The sequence below is a fragment of the Bufo bufo genome, chromosome 10, assembly GCF_905171765.1.
Source record: "Bufo bufo chromosome 10, aBufBuf1.1, whole genome shotgun sequence".
Lineage (NCBI taxonomy): Eukaryota > Metazoa > Chordata > Amphibia > Anura > Bufonidae > Bufo > Bufo bufo.
The window spans coordinates 130,012,541-130,038,781 of NC_053398.1; the positions used below are offsets into that span (position 1 = coordinate 130,012,541).

Below are 26,241 nucleotides of genomic sequence, written 5' to 3' on the forward strand. Positions count from 1 at the left end.
CTAAAGTCAATACTTTGTAGAGCCACCTTTTGGGGCAATCACAGCTCCAAGTCGCTTTGGATAAGTCTCTATGAGCTTGTCACATCTTACCACTGGGATTTTTGCCCATTTCTCCTTGCAAAACTGCTCCAGCTCCTTTAAGTTGGATGGTTTGCGCTTGTGAACAGCAATCTTTAAGTCTCACCACAGATTGTCTATTGGATTGAGATCTGGGCTTTGACTAGGACATTCCAACACAATTACATTCCCCTTAAACCACTCAAGTGTTGCTTTAGCCGTGTGTTTGGGGTCATTGTCCTGCTGGAAGGTGAACCTCCGTCCTAGCCTCAAATCACGCACAGAGTGGTACAGGTTTTGCTCAAGAATATCCCTGTATTTAGCACCATCCATCTTTCCCTCCACTCTGACCAGTTTCCCAGTCCCTTCCCCACAGCATGATGCTGCCACCACCATGTTTCCCTGTGGGGATGGTGTTCTTAGGGTGATGTGATGTGTTGGGTTTGCGCCAGACATAGCGTTTTCTTTGATGGCCGATAAGTTCAATTTTAGTCTCCTAAGACCAGAGCACCTTCCTCCATACATTTTGGGAGTCTCCCACATGCCTTTTTCGCAAACTCACAACGTGCCTTTTTGTTTTTAGCTGAAAGTAATGGCTTTTTTCTGGACACTCTGCCATAAAGCCCAAATCTATGAAGTGTACGACTTATTGTCGTTCTATGTACAGATACTCCAGTCTCTGCTGTGGAACTCTGCAGCTCCTCCAGGGTTACCTTATGTCTCTGTGCTGCCTCTCTGATTAATGCCCTCCTTGCCTGGTCCATGAGTTTTGGTGTGCGGCCGTCTTTTGGCAGGTTTGCTGTTGTGCCATGTTCTTTTCATTTGGTTATGATAGATTTGATGGTGCTCCTGGGGATCCTCAAAGATTTGGATATTTTTTAATAACCTAACCCTGACTTGTACTTCTCAACAACATCGTCCCTTACTTGTTTGGAGAGTTCCTTGGTCTTCATGGCAGTGTTTGGTTAGTGATGCCTCTTGCTTAGGTGTTGCAGCCTCTCGGGCCTTTCAAAAAAGGTGTGTATATGTAATGACAGATGATGTGACACTTAGATTGCACACAGGTGACATCATGTCACAAATTATGTGACTTCTGAAGGTAATTGGTTGCACCAGAGCTTTTTATGGGCTTCCTACATACGCACATGCCAATTTTCTGTTTTCTATTTCTAAACAATAGTTTTATTTATATATTTTTCTCATTTCACTTCACCAACTTAGACTATTGTGTTCTGATCCATCACATAAAATTCAGATTAGCAAAACATTGAACTTAAAGGGGTTCTGCAGTTTGTTTAAACTGAGGATCTATCCTCTAGCTAGATCATCAGCATCTGATTGGCGGGGATCCGACACCCGGGACCCCCGCCGATCAGCTGTTTGAGAAGGCAGTGGAGCTCCAGTTGTGCTGCCCTCCTCACTGTTTACCACAGGCCCAGTGATTTCACGACTAGTATCAACTGGCCTGGGCAGGGCTAAGCTCTGTTCACTTGAATGGAGCATAGCCGCGCCCAGGCCATTGATACTAGCTGTGACGTCACTGGGCCTGCAGTAAACAGTGAGAAGGCCGCGGCGCTACTGCCAGCGCCACTGCCTTCTCAAACAGCTGATTGCCGGGGGTCCCGGGTGTCAGACCCCCGCCAATCAGATGCTGATGATCTATCCAAAGGATAGATCATCAGTTTAAACAAACTGCAGAACCCCTTTAAGGCTGTAATGTAACAAAACACGAAAAAAGTCAAGGGGGTGAATACTTTTGCAAGGCACTGCATATAAAAAATATAAATGTATTGGGCAGCACAGCAAACAAGGTGGAGGGACGGAGTGCCAGCGGCTGCGGGAGCGATCCAACATCCAGGTAATAATAAAAATAAAAATTCCACGGCACTTCCAAAAAATAAATGATGTGTTTATTACACCAGACGCGAATTAATATATTACATACAAATGTGTCGAATCATGTGTGCTAATTAAAAACATGATTGATCTCCACATCACAATGGCGGGAAGGTCTCTGATGGCTATCCCCAAAAAGATTTTTTATCCTTTTTTTTTTAATCTGTATTTTGATTTTACATTAGGGGTTTGCTTACAGGGTCAATGTCCTTGGACGAGGATGTTGACCCTAGTGGCGATCTTCCTCATGGTGGTGCGGTGTTGTGGAAACCGCACTGTCACTACCATGTAAGATGGATTTCTGATGGGGCCTGGATAATTTTCCTTCCCTTTTTTCGGATACTTTGTATTATAACATATCAGTAGTTTAATTTTGTAGGTTACGATACACTTGTATGTGGAATTGTACACTGGTCAAATTGCACTTTAGTACATTGTTTTTATATTTTGGTTTTGTTTGTCCGGAGGGGGTCTCAGCAGGGGTTCTTCCGATACCATTAAGCGAATGTGATACTTTAGTTCCAGTGCGCATTGATGTGCACGGAGTTCGAGACGCTGCTCGTTTTGTTTATGATGTTTTCATGGAGACGGCGGTCATGTGGTTTTTTTGAACACATGATCACTTACTCCGTTCACCAGACCTTTTTGGTTGTGGTGTTTCTATGGAGTGGATGATCAGCTGACCTTTTTTTTAATTATTTTTTAATCACATGATCGCTTTCTCCATCCTCCGTGGATGCTTCCTGACATGAGCGATCTCTCGATGGAGACGCCAAGCCACATGTGCGATTCCATGCTGGTACAGGTACAGTTCCTTCTTCCTCCCACCCATCAATCATGTTTTTAATTAGCACACATGATTCGACACATTTGTATGGAATATATTAATTATGATGCGCTGTGTTTTATTTATGATTATATGCACTTTTTATGGATTTTTATGATATTTTTATCTTGTACATGGTTTACTTATTTACTGACTATACTTGATTGTGGATTTAATGATTTTTTTATGAAATATTTTGAACATATTTGTTTTGGGATTGTTAACTATTTCACTTATTCAATTATTAATGTGGATGGTATTTATACTTGCACTTTGCACCATTTGTATTGTCACTGCTTGAAAACGGTTTCATAGAGAGAACCGAAACGTTGCGTCTGGTGTAATAAACACATCATTTATTTTTTGGAAGTGCCATGGAATCTTTATTTATATATATCTCAATCTGCTCAGTTCCTCCTGCACTAGATCATGCTGCAGTAGAAACTAGAACCACACTACACACAACATGCATTTTTCTCTGCATTTTGGATGCGGTTTTATCTGCACCATCTGAATACATCCTAATGAATGTGAAAGAAACGGCTTCAAAATACCATGAAAGTAAGCTTTATTAAGAATTTGACAAATGACAGAATGTTTTCTGAATTGTAACTCCTCTCGCTGATTGGTTCTTCCATGTGTAGGAAGCTTCTATGTCAGGATCTACAGCTCTGTACGATCATCTCCAGACGCTTTCTGGGACTGGATTTTCTCTGGAAGGATCTCAGTCCAGAACTTGAACTTTCTCTCCTTCAGTTTTGAAGACGATTTCAGATTTAAGTTAATCTCCATATAGTGTTCTTCTGTGCCGTACTGCCACCATGTTGGGAGGTCGGGACTATTGGGGTTCCTACAGAGAACAATGTGGCATTATAAGAAATGAGCAGATAATAAGGTGACAACAGCAAATGTGTGGTCATTCTTGTTCAGGATTATGACCTTACCCAGTCCGAGCAAAGTTTGTCCAGTATTTCATAACCTCCCTGGTCATGACTTTCTCTTCAGGGGTTGCAGGTTCTGAGAAAGAGGACATCACTATTACTAACTGACCTACAATTCTCACAGAAGCACAAATCTCCTCCCTAGCCTGATACTAGCCTGATACAATGTATCAGTGCAGGTAAAATGTATCCGTCTGAAGTCCCAGCTATTTACTTTAAATACAATTGTAGCAAATTCTCAGCCATGTAAGAAGGACTAGGTCGGGATGGTTTGTGTCACGGATTAGAGTGGGGGTAACTCTAATCCGTGTGATGTTAAGTTAAGTGGAAGCTGCTTGACCAGGACAACAGAATTAGGGAGCAGGTCACCTCCTAGTGCATCCCTAATCTGACCCTGACTCCTGGCTATATGAGCCGACCTTGATGGTAGGAGGGCTCATACTCAGGAACCTCGCTTCCCTACTAGCCCTGGACAGATCCCTGAGCTAGGAGCTGGATAAGACAACCTGTTCCTCCTGGATATGGACGAACAGGAGTCTAAACTGGCCAAGCTGCAGGGGACGAGAGACAAAAACAGCCTATGGATATGGCAGGAGATAGAAAAGCACTTCCACACCTACATGCCACAGAAACACTGACTGGATCCCGTGCTATCAAGCTGATGTCCACACCCAAACATAAAAGGACACAGCACACACACATAAACACACAGGAACCCAGATCCATTGCTGCAATAATAACAGACACCACATAAACATAAAATAACATCAATACATAGGTTTATGACCACAAGGGTGGCCCTCACTGGCAGATGGAATTAGAGACCAGGAGGATGCCTCCAGCTTACTACAAGGCTGGAGTACCCCCCAGCTACAGGTCTCCACAGTGGCCACACCCACACAGACACAGACTGGAAAGGGAATTAACCCTTCCAACACCAACCAGGGAAGTGAAACCACTAAAAGGGGAATACACACACAAATATCACACTGCAGCTGTTACCGCCGGCAACGACATGCGTGGCAACCATGTCCTGGGGAACAGCCAGAAGGTCGAGACACTGCCACCACATGTACACTAAACCACACGTTGCCACGGACAACCGTAAGTGAAGGAAAGTCTCACAGTACACACATACAACAACCGCGTGCACAACAAACAAGGAAAGTGCACACATATGAAGAGAGGTTGCCAGGTGCTACCGCATGTCCTTCACAGCAAGCTGCCTAGCAACAGCTCAGGCTGCTATACTGTGAATACAATCATGTTGCCAGCGGCAACCACATGTGAGGTAACATACCAGCAATCCTCACCATGTGATTGACAACAGACCAAACCGCAGGCAACTGCATGGGGGGAGTCACGACCATGACCATGGTCGTGACAGTTTGTACTGTAATAAAGTATATTAGAAAGTGACTGAATTATTATTATTATTATTACTATTATTATTCTACAATAATTGTACTATTACCGGTGGATAATGGGTTTGAAAGACCTTTCGGGTCACTGAATCTGTATGTAATGTATAAAATCCTCAAACACTCAAACATTATGGATAACTTTGGGGGCAAAGTTATTTAAAGAATAACTTAACTTTTAATTAAGTTTTTTGGAAACATTTCCCTAATGCCCTAATAAAACTTTTTGTAATGTATTTTATTAATGGTTTTTTAATAAACATATCCACCCCCTAAAGCGCACCTTTCTCTGTACGCTTAAAGGGAAACTGTCATCACCTTTATGCTGCCCATACTAATGGCAGAATAAAATAGAGACAGGCGAGATGATTTCAGCGCTCTGTCATTTTTAAGTTAAAAGGAAGTGGTTGCCGAGAACCAACATCACAATCATTGCAGACTGGGCCTGGAAAAGAGTCCCGGCCTCCTGAGAAGAGTCCTGGTTATTCATGAATCCCTGCTGATGATTATTGTCTTCTACCGAGTTTTCTCCCTTTCTCTCTAGTAGAGAACTGCCAGTCATCAGCAGATGGGCGAGAGTGCAGGAGATTAGGAATAACCAGGACTCTTCTCAGGTGGCCGTGACTCTTTTCAAGTACTGGGCTGCAATGATTATGATGCTGGTTCTCAGCAACCACTTACTTTTAGCTCATGAGTGACACACCGCTGAAATCAGCATTTCTGTCACTACTTTATACAGCCCTCAGTGAGGTCAGCATAAAGTTGATGACAGGTTCCCTTTAAAATCCACTTTTCTGTACACCGCTGACTTCTCAGGAGTACGGGCAGGAGCACACGTTGCTACCCATGTGCTATGCAAGGATTTAGTAAACCTGGGGGAGGGGAAGGCACAGGCAAGAGCAGCAATTTGTGCTCCTAGCTCGTACTCCGTTCTCTGCGGCCCCATTGATAAACTGTGGAACCGCACAACGCTGAGAAGTCAGCGGTGTACAGAAAAGTGAATTTTATGTGCTTTAGGGGGATATCTTTATTAAAAATGTATTATTGCATTCTACTTATTTGGGACTAAAAATCATGTTTTTCCTCTCTTTAAAAAAAAATTGTTTAGCAGTTTTTCCTCTATAGCTTTCCGTTTCACTAAATCTGCGGACTGTTGCTTCTCCTTCTCAGTAAATCCATCATCAGGGAGCTGCAATAATGGCTCAATCTGTAGCCCTCATCTCTGGCTTCCTGACAGCTCATAAACACTCGCTGAAGATAAATATTATCAACTTGGTAAGTGTTTATGAGCTGTCAGGGAGCCAGAGATGAAGACTACAGATCGAACTATCAGTGCAGCTCCCTGATGGATTTAATGAGAAAGAGAAGCAACAGTCTGCAGATTCTGTGAAACTGAAAGCTATAGAGGAAAAACTGTTGAAAATGTGTAATTGAGGTTTTTGGAATGGATTAGATGCAGATTTTGCCGCAGATCTCCACCTTCCATTGAAAAGGGTGAAATTTGCAGCTAAAACCACAAACATTATTGACATGCTATTTATTTTAAAATCTGCACAACAGGTCAATTTCCGCACGTAGTCTCATGCAGTTTGCTGGTACTGTAATAAGCTGCATTTTTTTCCGCACAGGAATCCACACGAAAAAAAAAAACCAGAAGTATTACGCAACATATGCAGGTGGCCTTAAAGTGATGGTGCCATATTTGCCTTTACCCACTTAGAGACAATGTACCTAATAATGTAAAAGTAAAGTTTGCCTTAAGTTTCCAGATGTGTCCACCTGATTCCTTCATCCTAGGGCAGGGAGCCACACCAACCACTCATGGCCAAAAAGATGTTTACTGTAAGGTCCGAGCCCCCCCTTCCTTTACAAACACAGGATAAAACTGGCTATTCCCTGAGGATAGAAATGGGGAAGAGTCTTCACAGGATGTTAATGATAACAGTAACTCACCAGCATAAAATGTATCATTCCTCAGGAAGGGTCCTCCAAACACAAAGAAGATCTCATCTCCATGATCGCACTTCACAAATGATGGCCTTCCGCGAGCCTTATAGGATGGTGGGTGCTGAAACTCATAAAAGTAGACGGGAAGCCCAAGATCTAAAGAGACATAAGAAGACCACACGTTATCTGTCCATTTCATGATAATTAAGCAGCCTGTGATGTATGCAGAGATCATTGCCTTCCATGTATTACATATACCGCCATACACTGCCACAGCTCTGGAGGTGCATACAATTACTGCATGATATGTCATCAGGGGCGGACTGAGAGATCCCCGAGACTGGGACTAATGGTATTACTGTGCACATGGGACCCGTCATCTCTCCTGACATCTCTATCTAACAACTTGCTTTGCACATAAAATAACAGTTCTGGAATTTCTTTACATATAACTGCATGTTGTAACATGTCACCGGGTGCTAGACGTTTGAGGTGTCTGACACCGTCCAATCAGTGCTGCCAGCGCAGGGACACAGCCTCCAACTAGTGACAAGCTGCTGTCAAGTCATTCATAAATCTCTAGTGGGAATAAAAGAGGAAATCACAACACAGACTGCTAAGGGAAGATGTTCCAGAATTGTTCTTTTATGGGGAATACAATTTACTAAAACAGACTTGTCATGTTCCTCAGTTCATTCCTGAAATGTCCTTCAGACCTCAGGTAACAGATGCACCCGGCCATCCAGATGATGTAACATGATTCATCAGACCAGGCCGCCTTGTTCTTGTAGTGCACCTGAAACCATCTCTTCCCCAGGTAAGTAACGCACACAGACCCGGCCATCCAGATGATGTAACATGATTCATCAGACCAGGCTGTCTTCTTCTATTGCTCCGTGACCCTGTTCTGATGCTCATATGACCATTGTAGGCACTTTTAGGGAGGACCGGGGTAAGCATGAGTGATATCACCAGTCTGTGTCCACTGAGCTCTATACACAGCAAGTTAGGATGTCTTGTGTGTCCTGACACCTCTCTGTCATAGCCAGAAGGAATGTTGTCAGCCGTTTGCTCTACAGTAGCTCTTTTGTGGGATCTGACCAGATGGGCTAGCCTTCATTCCCAACACATCAATAAGCCTTAAGTGCCTATCAACCTGGTGCCAGTTCACTGGTTCTTTTTCTTTGGAGCACTTTTGGTTGGTACTAAACACTACATACCAGGAACATCCTACAAGACCAGCTGTTCTGGAGATAATGTGACTCGGCCATCTAGACATCACAACTTGGCCCTTCTCAGAGTCACTCAGATCCATACACTATAAGAACTGACTGTCCGTTTGCCTCAAGGGCACATTGTCATGAGATAACCATATTATTCACTTCAGTTTTAATGTTATTGGGGTAGCAGTTTCAACATTTTTAACATTATGGTCAGATGAGGGCATAATCCAATTGTACTTGCATTGGGTATTTTGGGCATAATGGGGGACCAAGGTCTAATACTTCTACATATCAGCTACTATATGAATGGACCGTACCTTGATAGTATTTTGCAAACTTAAGAGCATTTATAACAAACTTTTGATCGCCACACAAGTCCAAGAAGCGATCACGAATCGTCAGTGGATCAGTGATGTCACCAATATACTCTTCAACAACGCAAGGGATGATGTCAGGACTCAGACTCTGGAAAATAGACATTAACCACAATGAAGAGAAGGAATTCCTTATAAAATAAACTAATCGGATAATAAGACGGAGAACATGGAGGACATGAGCTCATCTCACCCGTATAACATCTGGGACCTTCTGGATCATTGTCTCCCTCGTCATTCCTTCTGTTATCCCTTTTATATCAAATAGCTAAATGCAAAGATAATAAGAATATCACCATCACTCCAACCAAATGACAAGCCTTCTCAGGGCGTTTTGTGCTCCAGAACTGCTCAACCTATAACTGAGGGCCAATGTCATCCCAAATAAACGGCAGGTCAAACGAACACGTGGTCATCATCCTGCATACAGCTATACATACGGATGTAGCAGGGTTAACACATGCTTTATGAGACATGTTATCTAAACTAAATGCAACTAAATGCGTTAAACAATTGCTTTTGTTTCAAGATAACGCGATGAGTTAAGAAATTTGAGTTAAGACTGTGTGTGTTACCCCTGCTACATCTGTAGACTGTACTGCATGTGATCAGTGGTAACCATAGGGCCCTCCAGACTTACAGCTGAAGGTGGACATGACTGAATGGGGCCCCCACTGTACGTGTTCAGGACATGAAAAACTTTTGACAAATCTACCCTTGGCTGCTGTTGTAATGCTAGTTTCAGATTTGCAGTAAGAGATTTGTCAGGGTTTTCCAGCAGAGACCATTAACTATAATGGGGCCCGGTGGATATCTGGCCGCTACCCGAGAAATAATATACATTATGCCAAGAATCATCTGGATCTCCGCTAGACCCTATTATAGTTGATGTTCTCTGCTAGAACAGCCTGCTGTATCTCTTACTACATATGTAAAACTAGCCTAAGGGGAGCGCTGTCATTTTTTAGCTTTGCTCATACCTGTACAAGTGCCCAGCCATACTCCTGATTATTAATTCCACTGAGAAACGGGACCTTGTTTCCTTCCTTGTTAGCCATCATCTCCTTTACTGGCTTAGGTAGAAAAACCCCGTCCACTGATCCAGGAAAAGCTGTCATGCCCTGCGGAGACAGACAGCACATGAGACACTGACCTGCAGTAGGTGCATCCGTGGGTATGTGCACTGAGACCTGGGACAAAGAAACAGTCTATGGGACAGTCAGTGACAGCCGAGCACTGCACGTGGCCATCTCGATCAGTCCCACAGACTGTATATGACGTGGTAGGGCACCTGTGTGACCAACACTTCATCCAGACTTTTCTTCACTGTGGTGATGCAGTAAGAAGGACTGGGAGGTTTAGGACTCTGAGCTTAATGCTTGGTATGGGGCCCCCAACCTTCTGACATTTATCACTTATCCTGTGGGTGGATGTTATGTATCAATTATAGAAGATGCCTCTTTGAAAATTTCTCAGGGAGTTATATTGTGGGATGACAACAGGCCCGGTGCTATAATAAGGCAGACCAAGTGGCCGCCTTAGGGCGCTGAGAAGGGGGGGGGCGGAAAAAATGAAACTTTTTTTTTTTTTTTCATGAATCACTTGCATGCCGCCGGCCTCCTGCGGCTGTTCTCCTCTGTGTGGTGGTCCTCATATCTTTTCTCTGGGTTCCCGAGTCCTGACAAGTGGTTTGAGGACCTTTCCCACTCTGCCAATCAGTGGCCGCAGCTGTGTCACGTGTCAGGGCAGTGATTTCCTGCTGAGCCAATCATTGGCCGGACACATGACACAGCTGCAGCCACTGATTGGCTGAGTGGGAAAGGTCCTCAAATTCTTGTCGGGAGCAGAGAGAGAAGATACCAGGACCACACAGAGAAGGGGAACTGCTGCAGACGACCAGGGCCAGGTGAAGAGCATAATGTTTATTTTTACACAACATTAATAGAGGGGGGAAATGTGACATGGGGGGAAGAAATGTGCCATGGAGGGGGTTGAAATGTGACATGGAGGGGAGAAATGTGACACAAAGGGGGTGAGGTAAAAAGCAGGGGGTGATGTGACATGCAGGGGGAGAAATGTGACATGGAGGGGGGGAAATGTGACACAAAGGGGGTGAGGTAAAAAGCAGGGGGTGATGTGACATGGAGGGGGAGAAATGTCATATTTCTCCCCCTCCATGTCACATCACCCCCCCATGTCACATTTCTCCCCCCTCCATGTCACATCACCCCCCCATGTCACATTTCTCCCCCCTCCATGTCACATCACCCCCCTATGTCACATTTCTCCCCCCTCCATGTCACATTTCTCATCCCCCTCCATGTCACATCACGCCCTCCTTTTTACATCACCCCCACCGAGTTGTGTGTGGGGGGGGCACCAAAATGGATGACAACACCTACCATTGTTTGGGTAATAGTGATAAACTCCTTTTCTGATTTCTTCATCAGACAGTCGGCTAAGGAGGCGAGATCACAGCCTGATATGTTCGCTACTAACTGCAGAGGAAAACAGATATAATATTCAGATATTGTATATATTTATTCCTGGACCGGTTGTGGTTCTCATTCCTCTGCCAAACAGCAACAGGAGGCACAAAACTGGGAATCGTGAAGGTTGTGGAGGTCGTTCAGCCGCCAATTAATAGAAAAAATATTATCTCAGATTGAATTAGAAAAATACCATCAGGTATCCTTCGAGATTCTATGTCTACACTTACCTGTGAATCAAAAAATGTGATTTACCTGATTAAGTGTCCGTGTGGCCTGGGATATGTGGGAGAAACAATGTAGACAGTGAGGGACAGGATTTGTAAACACAAGTCCACCATTAGGATCAAAAATCTCCTATTACCACTACCCTATCATTTTGATAAGTGTAGACATAGAATCTCGCAGTTAAGATTCCAGGTCCTGGAACAAGTGATGAGACCAAGGAGAGGAGGGGATATCAAAAAACTCCTCCTCCGGCGTGAAGCCTATTGGATACATATGTTGGATACATTGTATCCAAAAGGTTTAAACAGTGATTATGAGGTTGCTAGACTGTAATTTATGGTATTATTAATGATATGTGTTTCTTTCTTTCTTTCTTTTTTCTCCATTCCTATTTAGACACAGCAGATCCGCTGATCTCTATTCTCTGGCACTGGATATCCTATACTCTCTGGTGCTCCTCTTGATGAATAAAAAGTAGGTGATCGATTGGTGAGTAGTGAATACCCGCCTATTAGTGGGTGGATGACGTCACTTGTACCTGTAATTGATCTGCCTATATATATCTGTGTAACACATGTGGAATGCACTTGTTGAGAAAGGCAGTGTGCCGAAACGCGTTATATATTGTTACTTCAATAAGCGATAAAAGAAGAAGATTCAGCATATTTAAGCAGTTGCCGGGATTTACTTTCACTTTTTTGTAGACATGGCGTGAGCGGGGAAGTCGCAGATTGCTGCGCAAGGAAACTGCGCCAGAAATACGCCTAATATAGATGTATTTCTGTTAGTAAATAACCCTTGTAGTGTTTACCTACAGTAGTAGTTGTATCATCCATCTAGTAGTATCTATCTAGTGCTAGAATTATCTATTTACTAGTTCTACTATCTATCTTGTAGTATCTATCTAGTAGTAGAAGTATCTACGTATCTAGTAATAGTAGATACTTCTACTAGATGGATACTACTACTACTAGAGGGATACTATCTAGTAGTAGTAGTATGTATTACTAGTAACTAGTAGTAGTGTCTACTATTCCACATTTTTTCATATTACACCCACAAACTTAAATCTATTTTATTGGGATTTTATGTCATAGACCAAGTACGTGTGAAGAGAAAAGAAAATGATACATGGTTTCCAAAACTTTTAATAAATAAAAATCTGAAAAGTGTGGCGTACATTTGTATTCAGCCACTTGTATTTTGATACCCCTAAATAAAATCCAGTGTGATCAATTGCTTTCACAGGTCACCTATGAGTCCACCTGTGTGCAATTTATATTCAGTGTAACTACAACTGTTCTGTGAAGGCCATTAGTGATCTAAGAGCATCATGAAAACCAAGGAACACACCAGACAGGTCAGAGAGAAACTTGTGGAGAATTGGAAAGCAAGGTTATGTTATAGAAAAAAAAGTATCCTAAGCTCTGAACATCTCACGGAGCACTGTTCAATCCATTATCCGAAACTAGAAGGAGCATGGCACAACTGCAAACCTACCAAACATGACTGTCCACCTAAACTGACATCCCAGACAAGGAGAAACAGCCATGAGGCCCGTGGACACTCTGGAGAAGCTGCAGAGATCCACAGCTCAGGTGGGAGAATCTGTCCACAGGACAACTGTTAGTCGTGTACTCCACAAATCTGGTCTTTATGGAAGAGTGGCAGTTTGCCACAAGCCATGTAGGGGACACAGCAAACATGTGGAATAAGGTGATCTGGTCAGATGAGACCAAAGTTGAACTTTTTGACCTGAATGCAAAACACTATGGGGATCATTTATTATCCAGAAATACACCTATATTAGGCATATTTCTGGCGCAGATTGTGGTGCAACCGTTAGTTGCCCCGCAATCTGCGACTTTTCCCCACTCGCGCCAAGTCTAAAAAAGTGGGTGTGGCATGGGTGGGGAAGGGGATGGGTCGGCAGGCCTGTCTCATTCATCCTATTCTACGGCTGTTTTAGGCATAGAAAATGACCTAAATGTAAGCCAGCTAGGACGCTGGCTTACATTTAGACTGGCGCTGGAAGCACCAAAGTTATGTAGAGGCCGGCGGCTCTTCATAACTTCGGCGGATTCACCGCCAGATGTAGAGGTTATTAAGACTTAATAAATGACTCCCGACGTGTGGCAGAAAACTAACACTGCACATCACCCTGAACACACCATCTCCACCGCGATACATGAAGGTGGCAGCATTGTGCTATGGGCAGGGGCATTGCTAGGGTCTGAAAACATCCGGGGCACAAGCCCACTGTGTTGAAATTTGCATAAATAGAATTAACATACAAGCCAACGTACTTATGTTTCATTTCCTCACCACTGCAGAAATCTTTGCTTGGGCCCTTTAACCTCTTGGGGACACAAGGCATACCTGTACGCCCTGATGTTTCGGTACTTAAGGACACAGGGCATACAGGTACGCCCTGTGTATTTCCGATCACCGCAGCGTGGCGAGCGGCAAAAAAAGAAAAGTAGACATATTAGGTATCGCCGTGTCCGTATCGACCGGCTCTATAAACATATCACATGACCTACGATGAACACCGTAAGAAAAAAAAAAATGTGCTAAATAAAACATTTTTTTGTCACCCTACATCACCAAAAGTACAACAGCAAGCGATCAAAAAGGCGTTTGCCCACCAAAATAGTACCAATCTAACCGTCACCTCATCCCGCAAAAAATTAGCCGCTACCTAAGTAAATCGCCCAAAAAATAAAAAAACTATGGCTCAGAATATGGAGACACTAAAATATAATCTTTTTTGTTTTTAAAAAACTTATTGTGTAAAACTTAAATAAATAAAAAAAAGTATACATATTAGGTATCTCCGCGTCCGTAAGAACCTGCTATATAAAATATCACCTGACCTAACCCCTCAGATGAACACCGTAAAAAAAAAAAAAATTGTGTCAAAAAAGCAATTTTTGTCACCTTACATAAGAAAAAGTGTAATAGCAAGCGATCAAAAAGTCGTACGCACCCTAAAATAGTGCTAATCAAACCGTAATCTCATCCCACAAAAAATGAAACCCTACCCAAGATAATAGCCCAAAAACTGAAAAAACTATGCCACATGATCTAACCTTTAAGATCTAACAACAAAAAATAAAAACGGTTACAAAACAGCTATTTCTTGTTACCTTGCCTCACAAAAAGTGTAATATAGAGCAACCAAAAATCATATGTACCCTAAAATAGTACCAACAAAACTGCCACCCTATCCTGTAGTTTCTAAAATGGGGTCACTTTTTTGGAGTTTCTACTCTAGGGGTGCATCAGGGGGACTTCAAATGGGACATGGTGTCAAAAAACCAGTCCAGCAAAATCTGCCTTCCAAAAACCGTATGGCATTCCTTTCCTTCTGCGCCATGCCGTATGCCCGTACAGTAGTTTACGACCACATATGGGGTGTTTCTGTAAATTACAGAATCAGGGCCATAAATATTGAGTTTTGTTTGGCTGTTAACCCTTGCTTTGTAACTGGAAAAAATGGATTCAAATGGAAAATCTGCCAAAAAAGTGAAATTTTATCTCTATGTTCCATTAATTCTTGTGGAACACCTAAAGGGTTAACAGAGTTTGTAAAATCTGTTTTGAATACCTTGAGTGGTGTAGTTTGTAAAATGCGGTCATTTTTGGGTGATTTCAAGATTTTCTTCTAAACTTCTAAGCCTTCTAACCTCCCCAAAAAATAAAATGGCATTCACAAAATGATCCAAACATGAAGTAGACATATGGGGAATGTAAAGTAATAGTATTTTTGGAGGTATTACTATGTATTATAGAAGTAGATAAATTGAAATGTGAAAATTAGCTAATTTTCCCAATTTTTTGTACATTTGGAATTTTTTTATAAATAAAAAGAAACATTTTTGACTCAATTTTACCACTGTCATGAAGTACAATACGTGACGAGAAAACAATTTCAGAATGGCCTGGATAAGTAAAAGCGTTTTAAAGTTATCACCATATAAAGTGACTCATGTCATATTTGCAAAAATTGCCTGGTCCTTAAGGTGAAAAGGAGCCTGGTCCTCAAGGGGTTAATATTGATAGTAGTGGACCCTGGGCAACCCCACAGATCATCTTCCCACCCCCCTTGCACTTGTTTCGCTGATCTGCTACTTGTGGGCTGCGCGGGCATGAGTTCAGTCACTTCTGTGCGCAATCCCATCCTGCGGCGCGTGATCCCGTGATACCCGCGACCTCCCGCGGCTGGTCTCACGGGATCACACGCCGCAGGATGGGATTGCGCACCGAAGGGACTAAACTCATGCCCGCACAGCCCACAAGTAGCAGATCAGCGGAACAAGTACAAGGGGGGTGGTGGGATGATCTGTGAGGTTGCCCAGGTCCAATCAATATTAAAGTGCCCTGGAATAGCCAAATAAATAAAAAAAAATGCTACCAGCATAACATTTGGGGCACTGGACAAAACACCTGGGGCTCAAGCCCCGAATGTTTTGACCTAACAACTCCCCTGGCCATGGGGATGCTTTTCTTCAGCAGGGACAGGGAAGCTGTTCAGAATTGATGGGAAGATGGATGGAGCTAAATACAGGGCAACCCTGGAGGAAAACCTGGTAGAGGCTGCAAAAGACTTGAGACTGGGGCGGAGGTTCACCTTCCAGCAGGACAACAACCCTCAACATCCAGCCCGAGCTGCAATGGAAGGGTTTAGATCACAGCATTTTCATGTGTTAGAATGGCCCAGTCACAGTCCAGACGTAAATCCCACAGAGAATCTGGGGCAAGACTTGAAAATTGCTGTTCACAGATGCTCTCCATCCAATCTGACTGAGTGCAAGCTATTTGGCAAAGAAGAATGGGCAAAAATGTCAGCCTCTAGATGTGCAAAGCTGGTAGAGACATACCCCAAAAGCCTACAAAGTATTGACTCACGGGGGCTAAATACACATGCACACCACACTTTCCAGATTTTTTAAACTTTCTGAAAACCATTTATCATTTTCTTTTCACACGTACTTGCTACTATGTGTTGGTCTATCACATAAAATCCCAATAAAATACATTTAAGTTTGTGGGTGTAACATGAAAAAAGGTGGAAAAATTTGATGGGTATGAATACAGTACTTTTTCAAGGCACTGTATCTAATGTTCCTTCTAACGAAGCATAAAATGTAGCGTTTCACTCCAACAGATTATGTTAAAAAGGGAAAGGTTTTATTCCCCCATACACGTATATGACCTTTTGGCTCATCCCCATGGAGACATCTTCAAGCCCTAGTATTCCTTCTAGATAGGCTATACTTACCTCCTGATAGGGGACGAGCTCTTCAGGGCTGCTGGCTATAAAGCCTGCGTGGATTACTGTTCCACTCTCTGCGATGGCGCGGTGGAACAGACCTTTGGCTAAGGGGGAGAGCATCTAGAGGAAAAAGCAATTTTAGATTATTCTCATCATAAACCCTTGGATCGGGCACATTCATTATTTATATATGTTGATATTTTCAATGATCGATCATTGTCCTGTATTCTGCTTATGGCACAGACAGAACAATCAGACCACTTCCGATCAAAGAAAAAACATGGGGAGTTGTCCTCTGAGCAGAAAGCCTTTTTCCTTTTCATCTTCGGCAGAGTATTTAACGCACAAGAAGCAATGAAAAGGTTAACACATGTCCCCACCTATGCTATATAAGAGGACGGTAACTGCTGATAGAGCAGAGCTCATGTCCGTGTTTTCTGCCTTAAAGAGGTTATCCAAGAAAACATATTTAGAACTTATCCTCAGGATAGGTCATTAATATCACACCCGGGATGCCCGCCAGTCAGCTGTTAGAAGAGGCCTTGAGCGCTGCAGCCTCTTCCTAGGCCAGTGGCCAATGACAGTGACGCACCACCAAGCCTGCTCCCTAAAACAGCTAATTGGAGGGGATTCCGGGACTTGGACCCCCGCTGACATGATAATGATGAGCTATCGTGAGGATAAGTCATTATCTTTTCCAGGACAACCCCTTAAAGCTCCCGTCTGTTACCTGATGTCAGAGGGATGATGTGACCACTGGGATCATTCCCAAACAGCGCAAGTGATTGCTGCATGTAAGTGCAGCTCTCACCTCCTCTGACACGTAGGCAATTATTGGGAATAAACGGTTCCCAATATTTGACTGCTCAGTCAGCCTGTGTAAATAAGCCTTTACGCGTGAGAGAAAGTAAATTTCAAGTCAGTAAATCTCATTCTTCTTCACCATCTGTGGCAACACCCAGGAACTTAAACGCTATGTACACCTTTGGGGGCAATTTTTTTTTTTTTTAATTTGTTGCATTGTACTCATTTTGAGCTAAAAATGAAAGGGGTTATCCAACCCGTATAATGACCCCTCCTAATTTCCATGCACCTCACATAGGTTATACTTATCCCGCATCGCTCCTGCTCCCCGCACAGCCTCCGCATCTCCCCGTTGCGCGGATCAAAATATCTGGCGCCGAGGGGGATTTGGAGCAGCCAATAGCAGGCTGCGATGGGGTCAAGCCTCCCTAGCATCACCTGCGATGCTAGGGAGTCTCATCCCCATCGCAGCCTGCCATTGGCTGCCCCAAATCCCCCTCGGCGCCGGATATTTTGATCCGCGCGACGGGGAGATGCGGAGGCTGTGCGGGGAGCAGGAGCGATGCGGGTGTCGGGGAGCGAGGTAAGTATATATGAGGTGCCCGGGCATTAAGGGGGTCATAATAGGGGTTGGATAACCCCTTTAATTTTTCAATATGTCTTTATTAAAAATTTTGAGCTCCTTTCTCTGTGAAGCCTTGAAGTTCTGTAGTAGCAGGTTCTACATTTTTACTTTGTTCCATCAGGCAGCTCATTTGATGGCTCATTATCTCTGAATGTGGCTTAAATAAGTGTTTATGACTTTTATTAGTTTAGAGATAAGGTTTATTAGATAGATGACCTGCACATTTTAATAAAGACCATTAGAAAAAATGATTTTATGCAATCATAAAAAAATTGCCCCCAAAGGTGTACATAGCTTTAAGAAGCTGAAGTATCAGGGAACTGATTGTCTGTGCTGATGGGAGAATATCCCTCTGTAATGCCTAGTCTGTATAGGTCTTCACAGAAGCCTAAGAAGCTTCCTACTGCCTACTATGGTTGTTCGTACCTACAGAACCATTTCTTCTGGGCAGCAGCTGTTTAGGCCTAATGCCCGCGATGGTAACCATTTTGCAATCCTCACATCACAGATCTGCAAAATACAGATACCATCCGTGTGCCTGCTGCAACTACTTTGTAGAAATGGCAATTCTTGTCTGCAAAACAAAAAAGAAAAGGACGTGTTCTATAATTTGTGGAACGGCCACACCGATGCAGACAGCACCCAGGAGACATCCGTGTGCTGCCCGTATTTTTCTACGGACTCATATCCCCTTCTAAAAGTCCTATTTTTCTTGGCTATCCTCACAGTTTTCATTGGTGGAGGCTTGGCTTATATAATTACAGCAAGCCCCGGAGGAGATGGTGCAGAGGATGGGAGTGGTAGTGGCCTTGATGAAGCGTCCTGTCACTATGTACTCCCTCAGGCCTTTTTAGGAGCAGGAGCTCAGACATGTGCTTCCTCTCCGCACCACTGGCAGGAAGCAGGACCAGCCCAGCCCTACCAAGAGGGAAGGAGCAGGCTGTTTTTTCATGTTCCCTGGCAACCATTTACTTACTGGTATTTACTGCCAAACATACAATAACATAGCAATACATAACTAGGTCTGGGGTACTGCACAGCGATGGATTGGGGATAACCTTTTATTCGTCACTTGTGTATTGTCTGTCCTTAGGCAAGAGTTGAATAAATGCCCTGGGTGCCACCTCAGACTCAAGGAAAAGGAGAATTCAGGTGAGAAAATAAATTCTTATGAAGTCAGACACAGTCTGGGAAGTTTCTGAGGGATAATAGATGCTCAATATGGATAACTAGACAAACACAACACACACTAGAGAGAACTTACAACAGCGGTGACGCTCATCGCACCGGCAGATTCACCAAATATAGTGACGCACCCGGGGTCACCACCAAAATCTGCAATGTTTTCCTGAACCCATTGGAGGGCAGCAACTTGGTCCAGAAACGCGTAATTACCAGGAAATTTCTTATCTCCAGTACTGAAGTAAAAAACAAAAAATGTACATTGTATACAAAGACTGAGTCTGAAGCCGACAACCATTGAAAACCATTACAGAAAACAAAACAAAAGAATATACCTCAAATTTACTCATCCTGAACTGATCCTGAGTTATATGCTGTATTATACTCCAAAGTAGTGATGAGCGGCAGGGGCTATATTCGAATTTGCGATATTTCACAAATATTTGGGCAAATATTCGTCATATATTCGCGAATTCGAGATTATTTTCTTGATCGCGAAAAATCGGCAATGTACAGTAATATTCACGTAATGCGCGCGAATTACAGGCGTGGGTCACTATAGCAAAATTTTTCAAGCTGCTAGAAATTTCCTGAGACTGGAGAAAATGGTTGGCACGGCAGAACATTAATGCATGCAGTTAGAGTGCTCCAATATATTCGCGATTGTGCTAATCGGCACTAATGATGCGAATATTTGGGCGCAATACGTGAAACTTCAAATTTTATCAGGTCTGCATGTATGTATGGACAGCAGAACCTATCACACTACCTAACACACTGCACTGCAACAGCTACACTATATCAGGATATAACCTACACTGACTATCTGTAATATATACAGTCCTGATCAAAAGTTTAAGACCACTTAAAAAATGGCAAAAAAATCTTATTTTACATTGTTGGATCTTAACAAGGTTCCAAGTAGAGCTTCCACATGCAACAAGATGAAATGAGAGTGAGACAAAACATTTTTTGAGCATTCAATTAATTGAAAATAACGATTAAACTGAAACAGGCTGTTTTTCAGTTGATCGAAATTTTAGGACCAGATGCCTTTAAAATGCCAAATCTGCGCAAAGATGTGGATTCATTGTCATTTTCTGTCAGGTAGTCACACGTTGTGATGGCAAAGGCAAAAATACTCTCCCTTTTTGAACGTGGTCGGGTTGTTGAACTGCATAAGCAGGGTCTCTCACAGCGCGCCATCGCTGCTGAGGTGGGACGCAGTAAGACAGTCATTTGGAATTTCTTAAATGATCCTGAGGGTTATGGAACAAAAAAGTCAAGTGGAAGGCCCAAAAAAATTTCATCAGCACTGAGCCGGAGGATCCAATTGGCTGTCCGTCAAGACACTGGACGATCCTCGACCCAAATTAGTGCCCTTACTGGTGCTGACTGCAGCCTCATAACCATCAGACGGCATCTAAGACTGAAGGGCTTCAAAAACAAAAAACGTCTTCAAAGACCTCGTCTCCTTGAACGCCACAGAACTGCTCGTTTGGACTTTGCAAGAGAGCACCAAACATGGGACATTCAAAGGTAGAAGAAAGTTTTATTCTCTGATGAGAAAAAATGTAACCTTGATGGTCCTGATGGTTTCCAACGTTACTGGCATGACAAGCAGATCCCGCCTGAGATGTTTTCTACGCGCCACAGTGGAGGGGGCGCCATAATGGTCTGGGGTGCTTTTTCCTTCAGTGGAACAATGGAGCTTCAGGAAGTGCAGGGGCGTCAAACGGCCGCTGTCTATGTCCAGATGTTGCATAGATCATTCCTCATGACTGAGGGCCCTCGTCTGTGTGGTAACGACTGGGGTTTTCAACAGGACAACGCTACAGTATACAATGCCCGCAGGACAAGGGACTTCTTCCAGGAGAATAACATCACTCTTTTGGCCCATCCTGCGTGTTCCCCTGATCTAAATCCAATTGAGAACCTTTGGAGATGGATGGCAAGGGAAGTTTACAAAAATGGACAACAGTTCCAGACAGTAGATGGCCTTCGTGCGGCCGTCTTCACCACTTGGAGAAATGTTCCCACTCACCTCATGGAAACGCTTGCATCAAGCATGCCGAAACGAATTTTTAAAGTGATAAACAATAACGGCGGAGCTACTCATTACTGAGTTCGTGTTTGGAAGTTGGATTTCTGTTTTGGGGGTGTTTAGTTTTTTTTTGGAGGTGTGGTCCTAAACTTTTGATCAGCTGAAAAACAGCCTGTTTCAGTTTAATCGTTATTTTTATTAAATTGAATGCTCAAAAAATGTTTTGTCTCACTCCCATTTCTTCTTGTTGCATGTTGAAGCTCTACTTGGAACCTTGTTAAGATCCAACAATGTAAAATATGATTTTTTGCAATTTTTCAAGTGGTCTTAAACTTTTGATCAGGACTGTATATAAGCTAACTATCTAATGTAGTGTGGAAAGCACAGAGCACAGGAATGTCACTGCTCTCTCTCTGAGAACTGCAAAGAAACAGCAGAAAATGGCTGCTGGGGATGTTCTTATACAGTAAGAGGTAGGCAACTTTCCTATTGGTTGCTAGGGATGTTGCTAAGCTCGGACAAAGACATTGCAGCCTTCTCATTGGCCCTTTAGCAAGAAGGGAGGTTACTGATGAAAAAAAAATCTAGAATATTCGAAATTACAAATATATATCACTATATTCTAAATATTCGCGAATTCTCGAAGTGCCGATATTCACAATTCGATTATTCACGCCCAACACTACTCCAGAGCTGCACTCACTATTCTGCTGGTGGAGTCACTGTGTACATACATTACTTATACTGAACTGATCCTGAGTCACATCCTGTATTATACTCCAGAGCTGCACTCACTATTCTGCAGGTGGAGTCACTGTGTACATACATTACATATCCTGTACTGATCCTGAGTTACATCCTGTATTATACTCCAGAGCTGCACTCAATCTTCTGGTGCAATCACGGTGTACATACAGTACATTACATATTCTGTACTGATCCTGAGTTACATTCTGTATGGTACTCCTACATTCCTACATTCTTCAGAGCTGAATTACATCATATTCAGCTTATTATATATAGACTATACTAACCGCCCCTGTGCTGGGGCTTACCATGCAGTCTCTAATATCTGTGGATGAACGCAAGAAAAACTATATATATATATATATAAGGTATCACCAGATTTGTACTGAACTGTAGAATAAAAGTAAATGGTCAGTTTTATCGCACATCGAATGGTTTAAATAAAACTGTGGTGGAATTGCTTTTTTTTTGTTGCAATTTCTTCCCATTTGGAATTTTTTCCCCGCTTCCCAGTACATCATATGCAATATTAAATGGAAAGTACAACTTGTTCTGCCAAAAACAAGCCCTCATATGGCTATGTGAACAGATAAATAAAAAAAGTGACCTTGATAAAGACCGCAAGGTCGAAACGTTGCTGTGTTAGGTGCAATAAAATAAGAGAAGATTTAGAACTATTGGAGTGCCGTGGCTTTATATCATCATCCTTTGACGTTTGCGTCAGGATCTGACGCTACAGGCACCGCCACAGACTGGACCAGCTGGAAATCCAGTGAGTAGTGCTGTCTTATTGCTATATACTTGAACAGATAAAAAAAAAAAAAAGATATGGCTCTGGGAAGGCAGGGAGCGCAAAACTGAAAAAACAAAAGAACAAAACTCAGGGGGTGAAAGGGTTAATAAAGACTAATTCAAAAATATGTGGGGGGTTCAGTCAGCACAACCCTGTATGCAGGTGCACATCGCTATGGCGAAATACACATACAAATGCAAAAACACAAATGCAATAGCACTCTGCAACCAGCACTCCGCCCTGCCTCTATGCTGGATGTTGAATGAGGCATTGGTGTACATTTTGGCCAAAGCGTAATAAGCCACTCACCATGTCAAGGTCGCCTCTATAAGTGGTCCCTAACACTAGTACCTACCTGTTATGGGCCATGATAGCCACACAAAGTCCAGGGAGCGCAGGTACAGCATGCACGCCAGGCTATCATGGCCCATAACAGGTAGGTACTAGTGTTAGGGACCACTTATAGAGGCGACCTTGACGTGGTGAGTGGCTTATTACGCTTTGGCCAAAATGTACACCAATGCCTCATCCAGCATAGAGGCAGGGCAGAGTGCTGGTTGCAGAGTGCTATTGCATTTGTGTTTTTGCGTTTGTAATTGAAAAATATATATATTTTTAGCCCAACATGAGAAAAATGCAATAATAAAAAAAATTGCCCTAAAAGTGTCCATAGCCTTCAAAGCCTAAAACTTTATTGGTGTGACTTGTGCTCTGAACCTAGCTCCATTACAGAATACATACGGTTGGGTTCTTGCGTTCTTGCTTGCGAGTGGGGCGCTGTTGGAGTTTCTATTGGCCCCCCAAAAATTTAATTTGAATGGAATAGATGGTGGCAGTGTGTTTGGGATGCCTGGACTGTGGTGAGGTGCGATTTATGCTCAGTTTGCCGCCTGAGTGGAAGGCGAGGGGACAAGGCAGTGGTGTACATGACATCCCCCCCTTCCCCTTCTCCGCTGCATTATAACATCTAAGATAAAGGGTTAAGGTTAATGTCTGTTCACTGCTTTCAATTACAACCAGCAGAATTGTGAATGCTGCTCTGGAGTTTAATACAAATGGATACTTAGTAGAAGATTAGCAATGATATTTATTTACTTAGTTACTGAATATTTAGTGTAAATTTACCTTATATGTAATTAGTACAATGATGGAGAATGGTGAACATACATTATATAGCAGTGATAGATCTTTACCTGAAGAATCCTGGGATCCCCAGCCTGTAATTTGTGGACACAACCACTACGTTCTCATAGGCGCAAAGTGCAGAGCCTTCATATGTACTGGCCGTCCCAATCACCATCGCACCACCATGTATAAAGAACATGACCTAGGGAAAAAGGGGAACAGATTAACATTTATTAGAAAACCATAATTCTTAAAGGGCCACTACCTCATATGTGAGAACCTCATGAAAGGTGACAGTCTATAAGGTGCAGATGACATCACTCACATGAATGGCGGCTTGTACATAAAGTAAAGAGTGGGGATCTATGGTACCTGCTCTGAATGACGCTCCTATGTCTGTGTTTATTTGTTACATAAAGTCTTAGGGGGTCATTTATGAAACAGAAATATTTTATTTATTAGGCGTGATTATGGTGCAGATTGTGGCGCAAATGGGGCGTGGGCAGTGTAGCAGATGGGCCGTCTCATTTACCATTTTGTATGTCTGTTTTAGGTGCAGAAAATGGTCTAAATGTAAGACGGCTAAAAAACTGGAGAGGCCAGTCTTAATAAATGTTCCCCTTAGAGACAACATTTAAGAGAAACTTTCTGCAAAACTACTACTCCCAACATCTCCTGTGCACCTGCCGCTGTCAGAGCATGGCAAGAGTTTTAGGGTCACAATAGCTGGGGCGTTAACATTGGAAACTTACAAGATTATAAGTATCAAGGTATTACCCTCTGCTTTCTGGCACTTACAGGTAATTTGGTTTTCTGGTCTCTGTCGGCTGGAGTGTACACATTCATGTACAGGCAGTCCTCCGAGATCGGGGGCATCTGTAAGGAGGGATTACCCGTAGGCAGTTCTATCTGTAAACACCTGATATATACAGAGACAATGAAATGTATCTCCATCTAGGTCATTGGTCTTGTAAATATACATATCACTAAAGTGGTGTACAATTACTTGTGAAAGTTTTAACCCCCTCTGTGCTTTTCCTGTCTTCTTACATTACAAGCTAGAAGTAAAATTGATTTTAACTGATATTTTACATAATGGACCCGAGAATAGTCCACATTGTTACAATAGAATGAAAATATACAGCGTGTAACAAAATAAATAAAAGCTGAGCAGTTGACAGTGCAAATGTGTTCACCCCCTTCGCTATAATATATGTATACACATGAGAAAAACAGAGTACACCCGCTTTCAATTCTGTGGTATCTGAACATAACAAATAGTCCTTAGAAGTTCTTAAAATGTCTTAGAATTCAAAGAACATATATATTCAACGGCACCACAAATACGTGGACTCACATGGGGGGAGGCCTGGAGGCGTCTCTAACAGAGTACCAGGGCTCAGGAGGTACCGGTTTAGCGAATCTCAGAGGTCCGACTGGAGGTTGTGCAAACGGGACTCCATAAAATCCGTCAACGACTCTTGATGTTTCCTTTACTGGCAAAGTAACACCCCGTAGTTTTCCATATTTCGTGTTCACTAGCGGCCTTTCATAAGTCAGACCTGGAAACGAAAACATATTTCTTCCTATTTCGGTACTAGTTGTACATAGACCAGTCAGCTGTAACATTAAAGGGATGTGTCAACAGAAAATGACCTATTGTCATTTTTTTACAAGGTTTGGTTAATTTTCTTTTAATTTTCCATGTCACCATCTATATTTAAAAAAATACATAACTAAAATCGTGCAGGTACCACCCTGGCCACTGGGCGTCATAATATGTTAAGACTCTCTACAGGATTACAATGACAGATAACACTTCTCTATATATAACACAGACTCCTCCATTCACAAAAGGTCAACATGATCCCCTCCTGTCCATTGTGTCTGTGGCCCATGTGGCTGCTCTCCAAGAACATGAAGTCTTGACATGTTTTAAACCTAGTGGTCAGTAAGTACACTACAAGAATTTAGTTGTGAATAGGGGCAAATCCCACAGCTGCTTGACCGGACTGAGATCTGGAGAATTTGGAACCAAGTCATCAGTTGAAATATGTATCACATTCCTCTTACCATTCTTTAACAACTTTGGCACTGTGGCCAGGGCATTACCATAGTGAATACAGGCGATGCAATAATGTGAAAAACTGAAGAAGAAGATCAAATCCAGGCGCTGTCTTCCCACCACTGTCACTTAGGCCTGATGCCGGCCGTTCCGTGCATTTGGGACTGCAATTTGGT

General features: G+C 42.8%; 2 protein-coding genes across 4 annotated transcripts in view; one reads left to right on the top strand and one right to left on the bottom strand.

Moving 5' to 3' along the window:
• Positions 1-26,241, top strand: part of LOC120981117 (fatty acyl-CoA hydrolase precursor, medium chain-like) — a 675,808-nt gene that overhangs the window by 463,185 nt on the left and 186,382 nt on the right. The gene's annotated exons all lie outside the window — the stretch shown is intronic.
• LOC120981115 (fatty acyl-CoA hydrolase precursor, medium chain-like) overlaps positions 1-26,241 on the bottom strand; it is a 289,738-nt gene that overhangs the window by 158,360 nt on the left and 105,137 nt on the right. Inside the window, exons 2-6 of one of the 3 annotated variants that reach the window (XM_040410610.1) lie at positions 25,358-25,562; positions 24,799-24,919; positions 24,069-24,202; positions 19,374-19,527; positions 16,687-16,800 (exon numbers count right to left, since the gene is read on the bottom strand). The exons of the other annotated variants lie outside the window; for them this stretch is intronic. Coding sequence (XP_040266544.1) covers positions 16,687-16,800; positions 19,374-19,527; positions 24,069-24,202; positions 24,799-24,919; positions 25,358-25,562 — 728 coding nt within the window. The remainder of the gene's footprint in view (positions 1-16,686; positions 16,801-19,373; positions 19,528-24,068; positions 24,203-24,798; positions 24,920-25,357; positions 25,563-26,241) is intronic. 3 annotated transcript variants of the gene reach the window in all.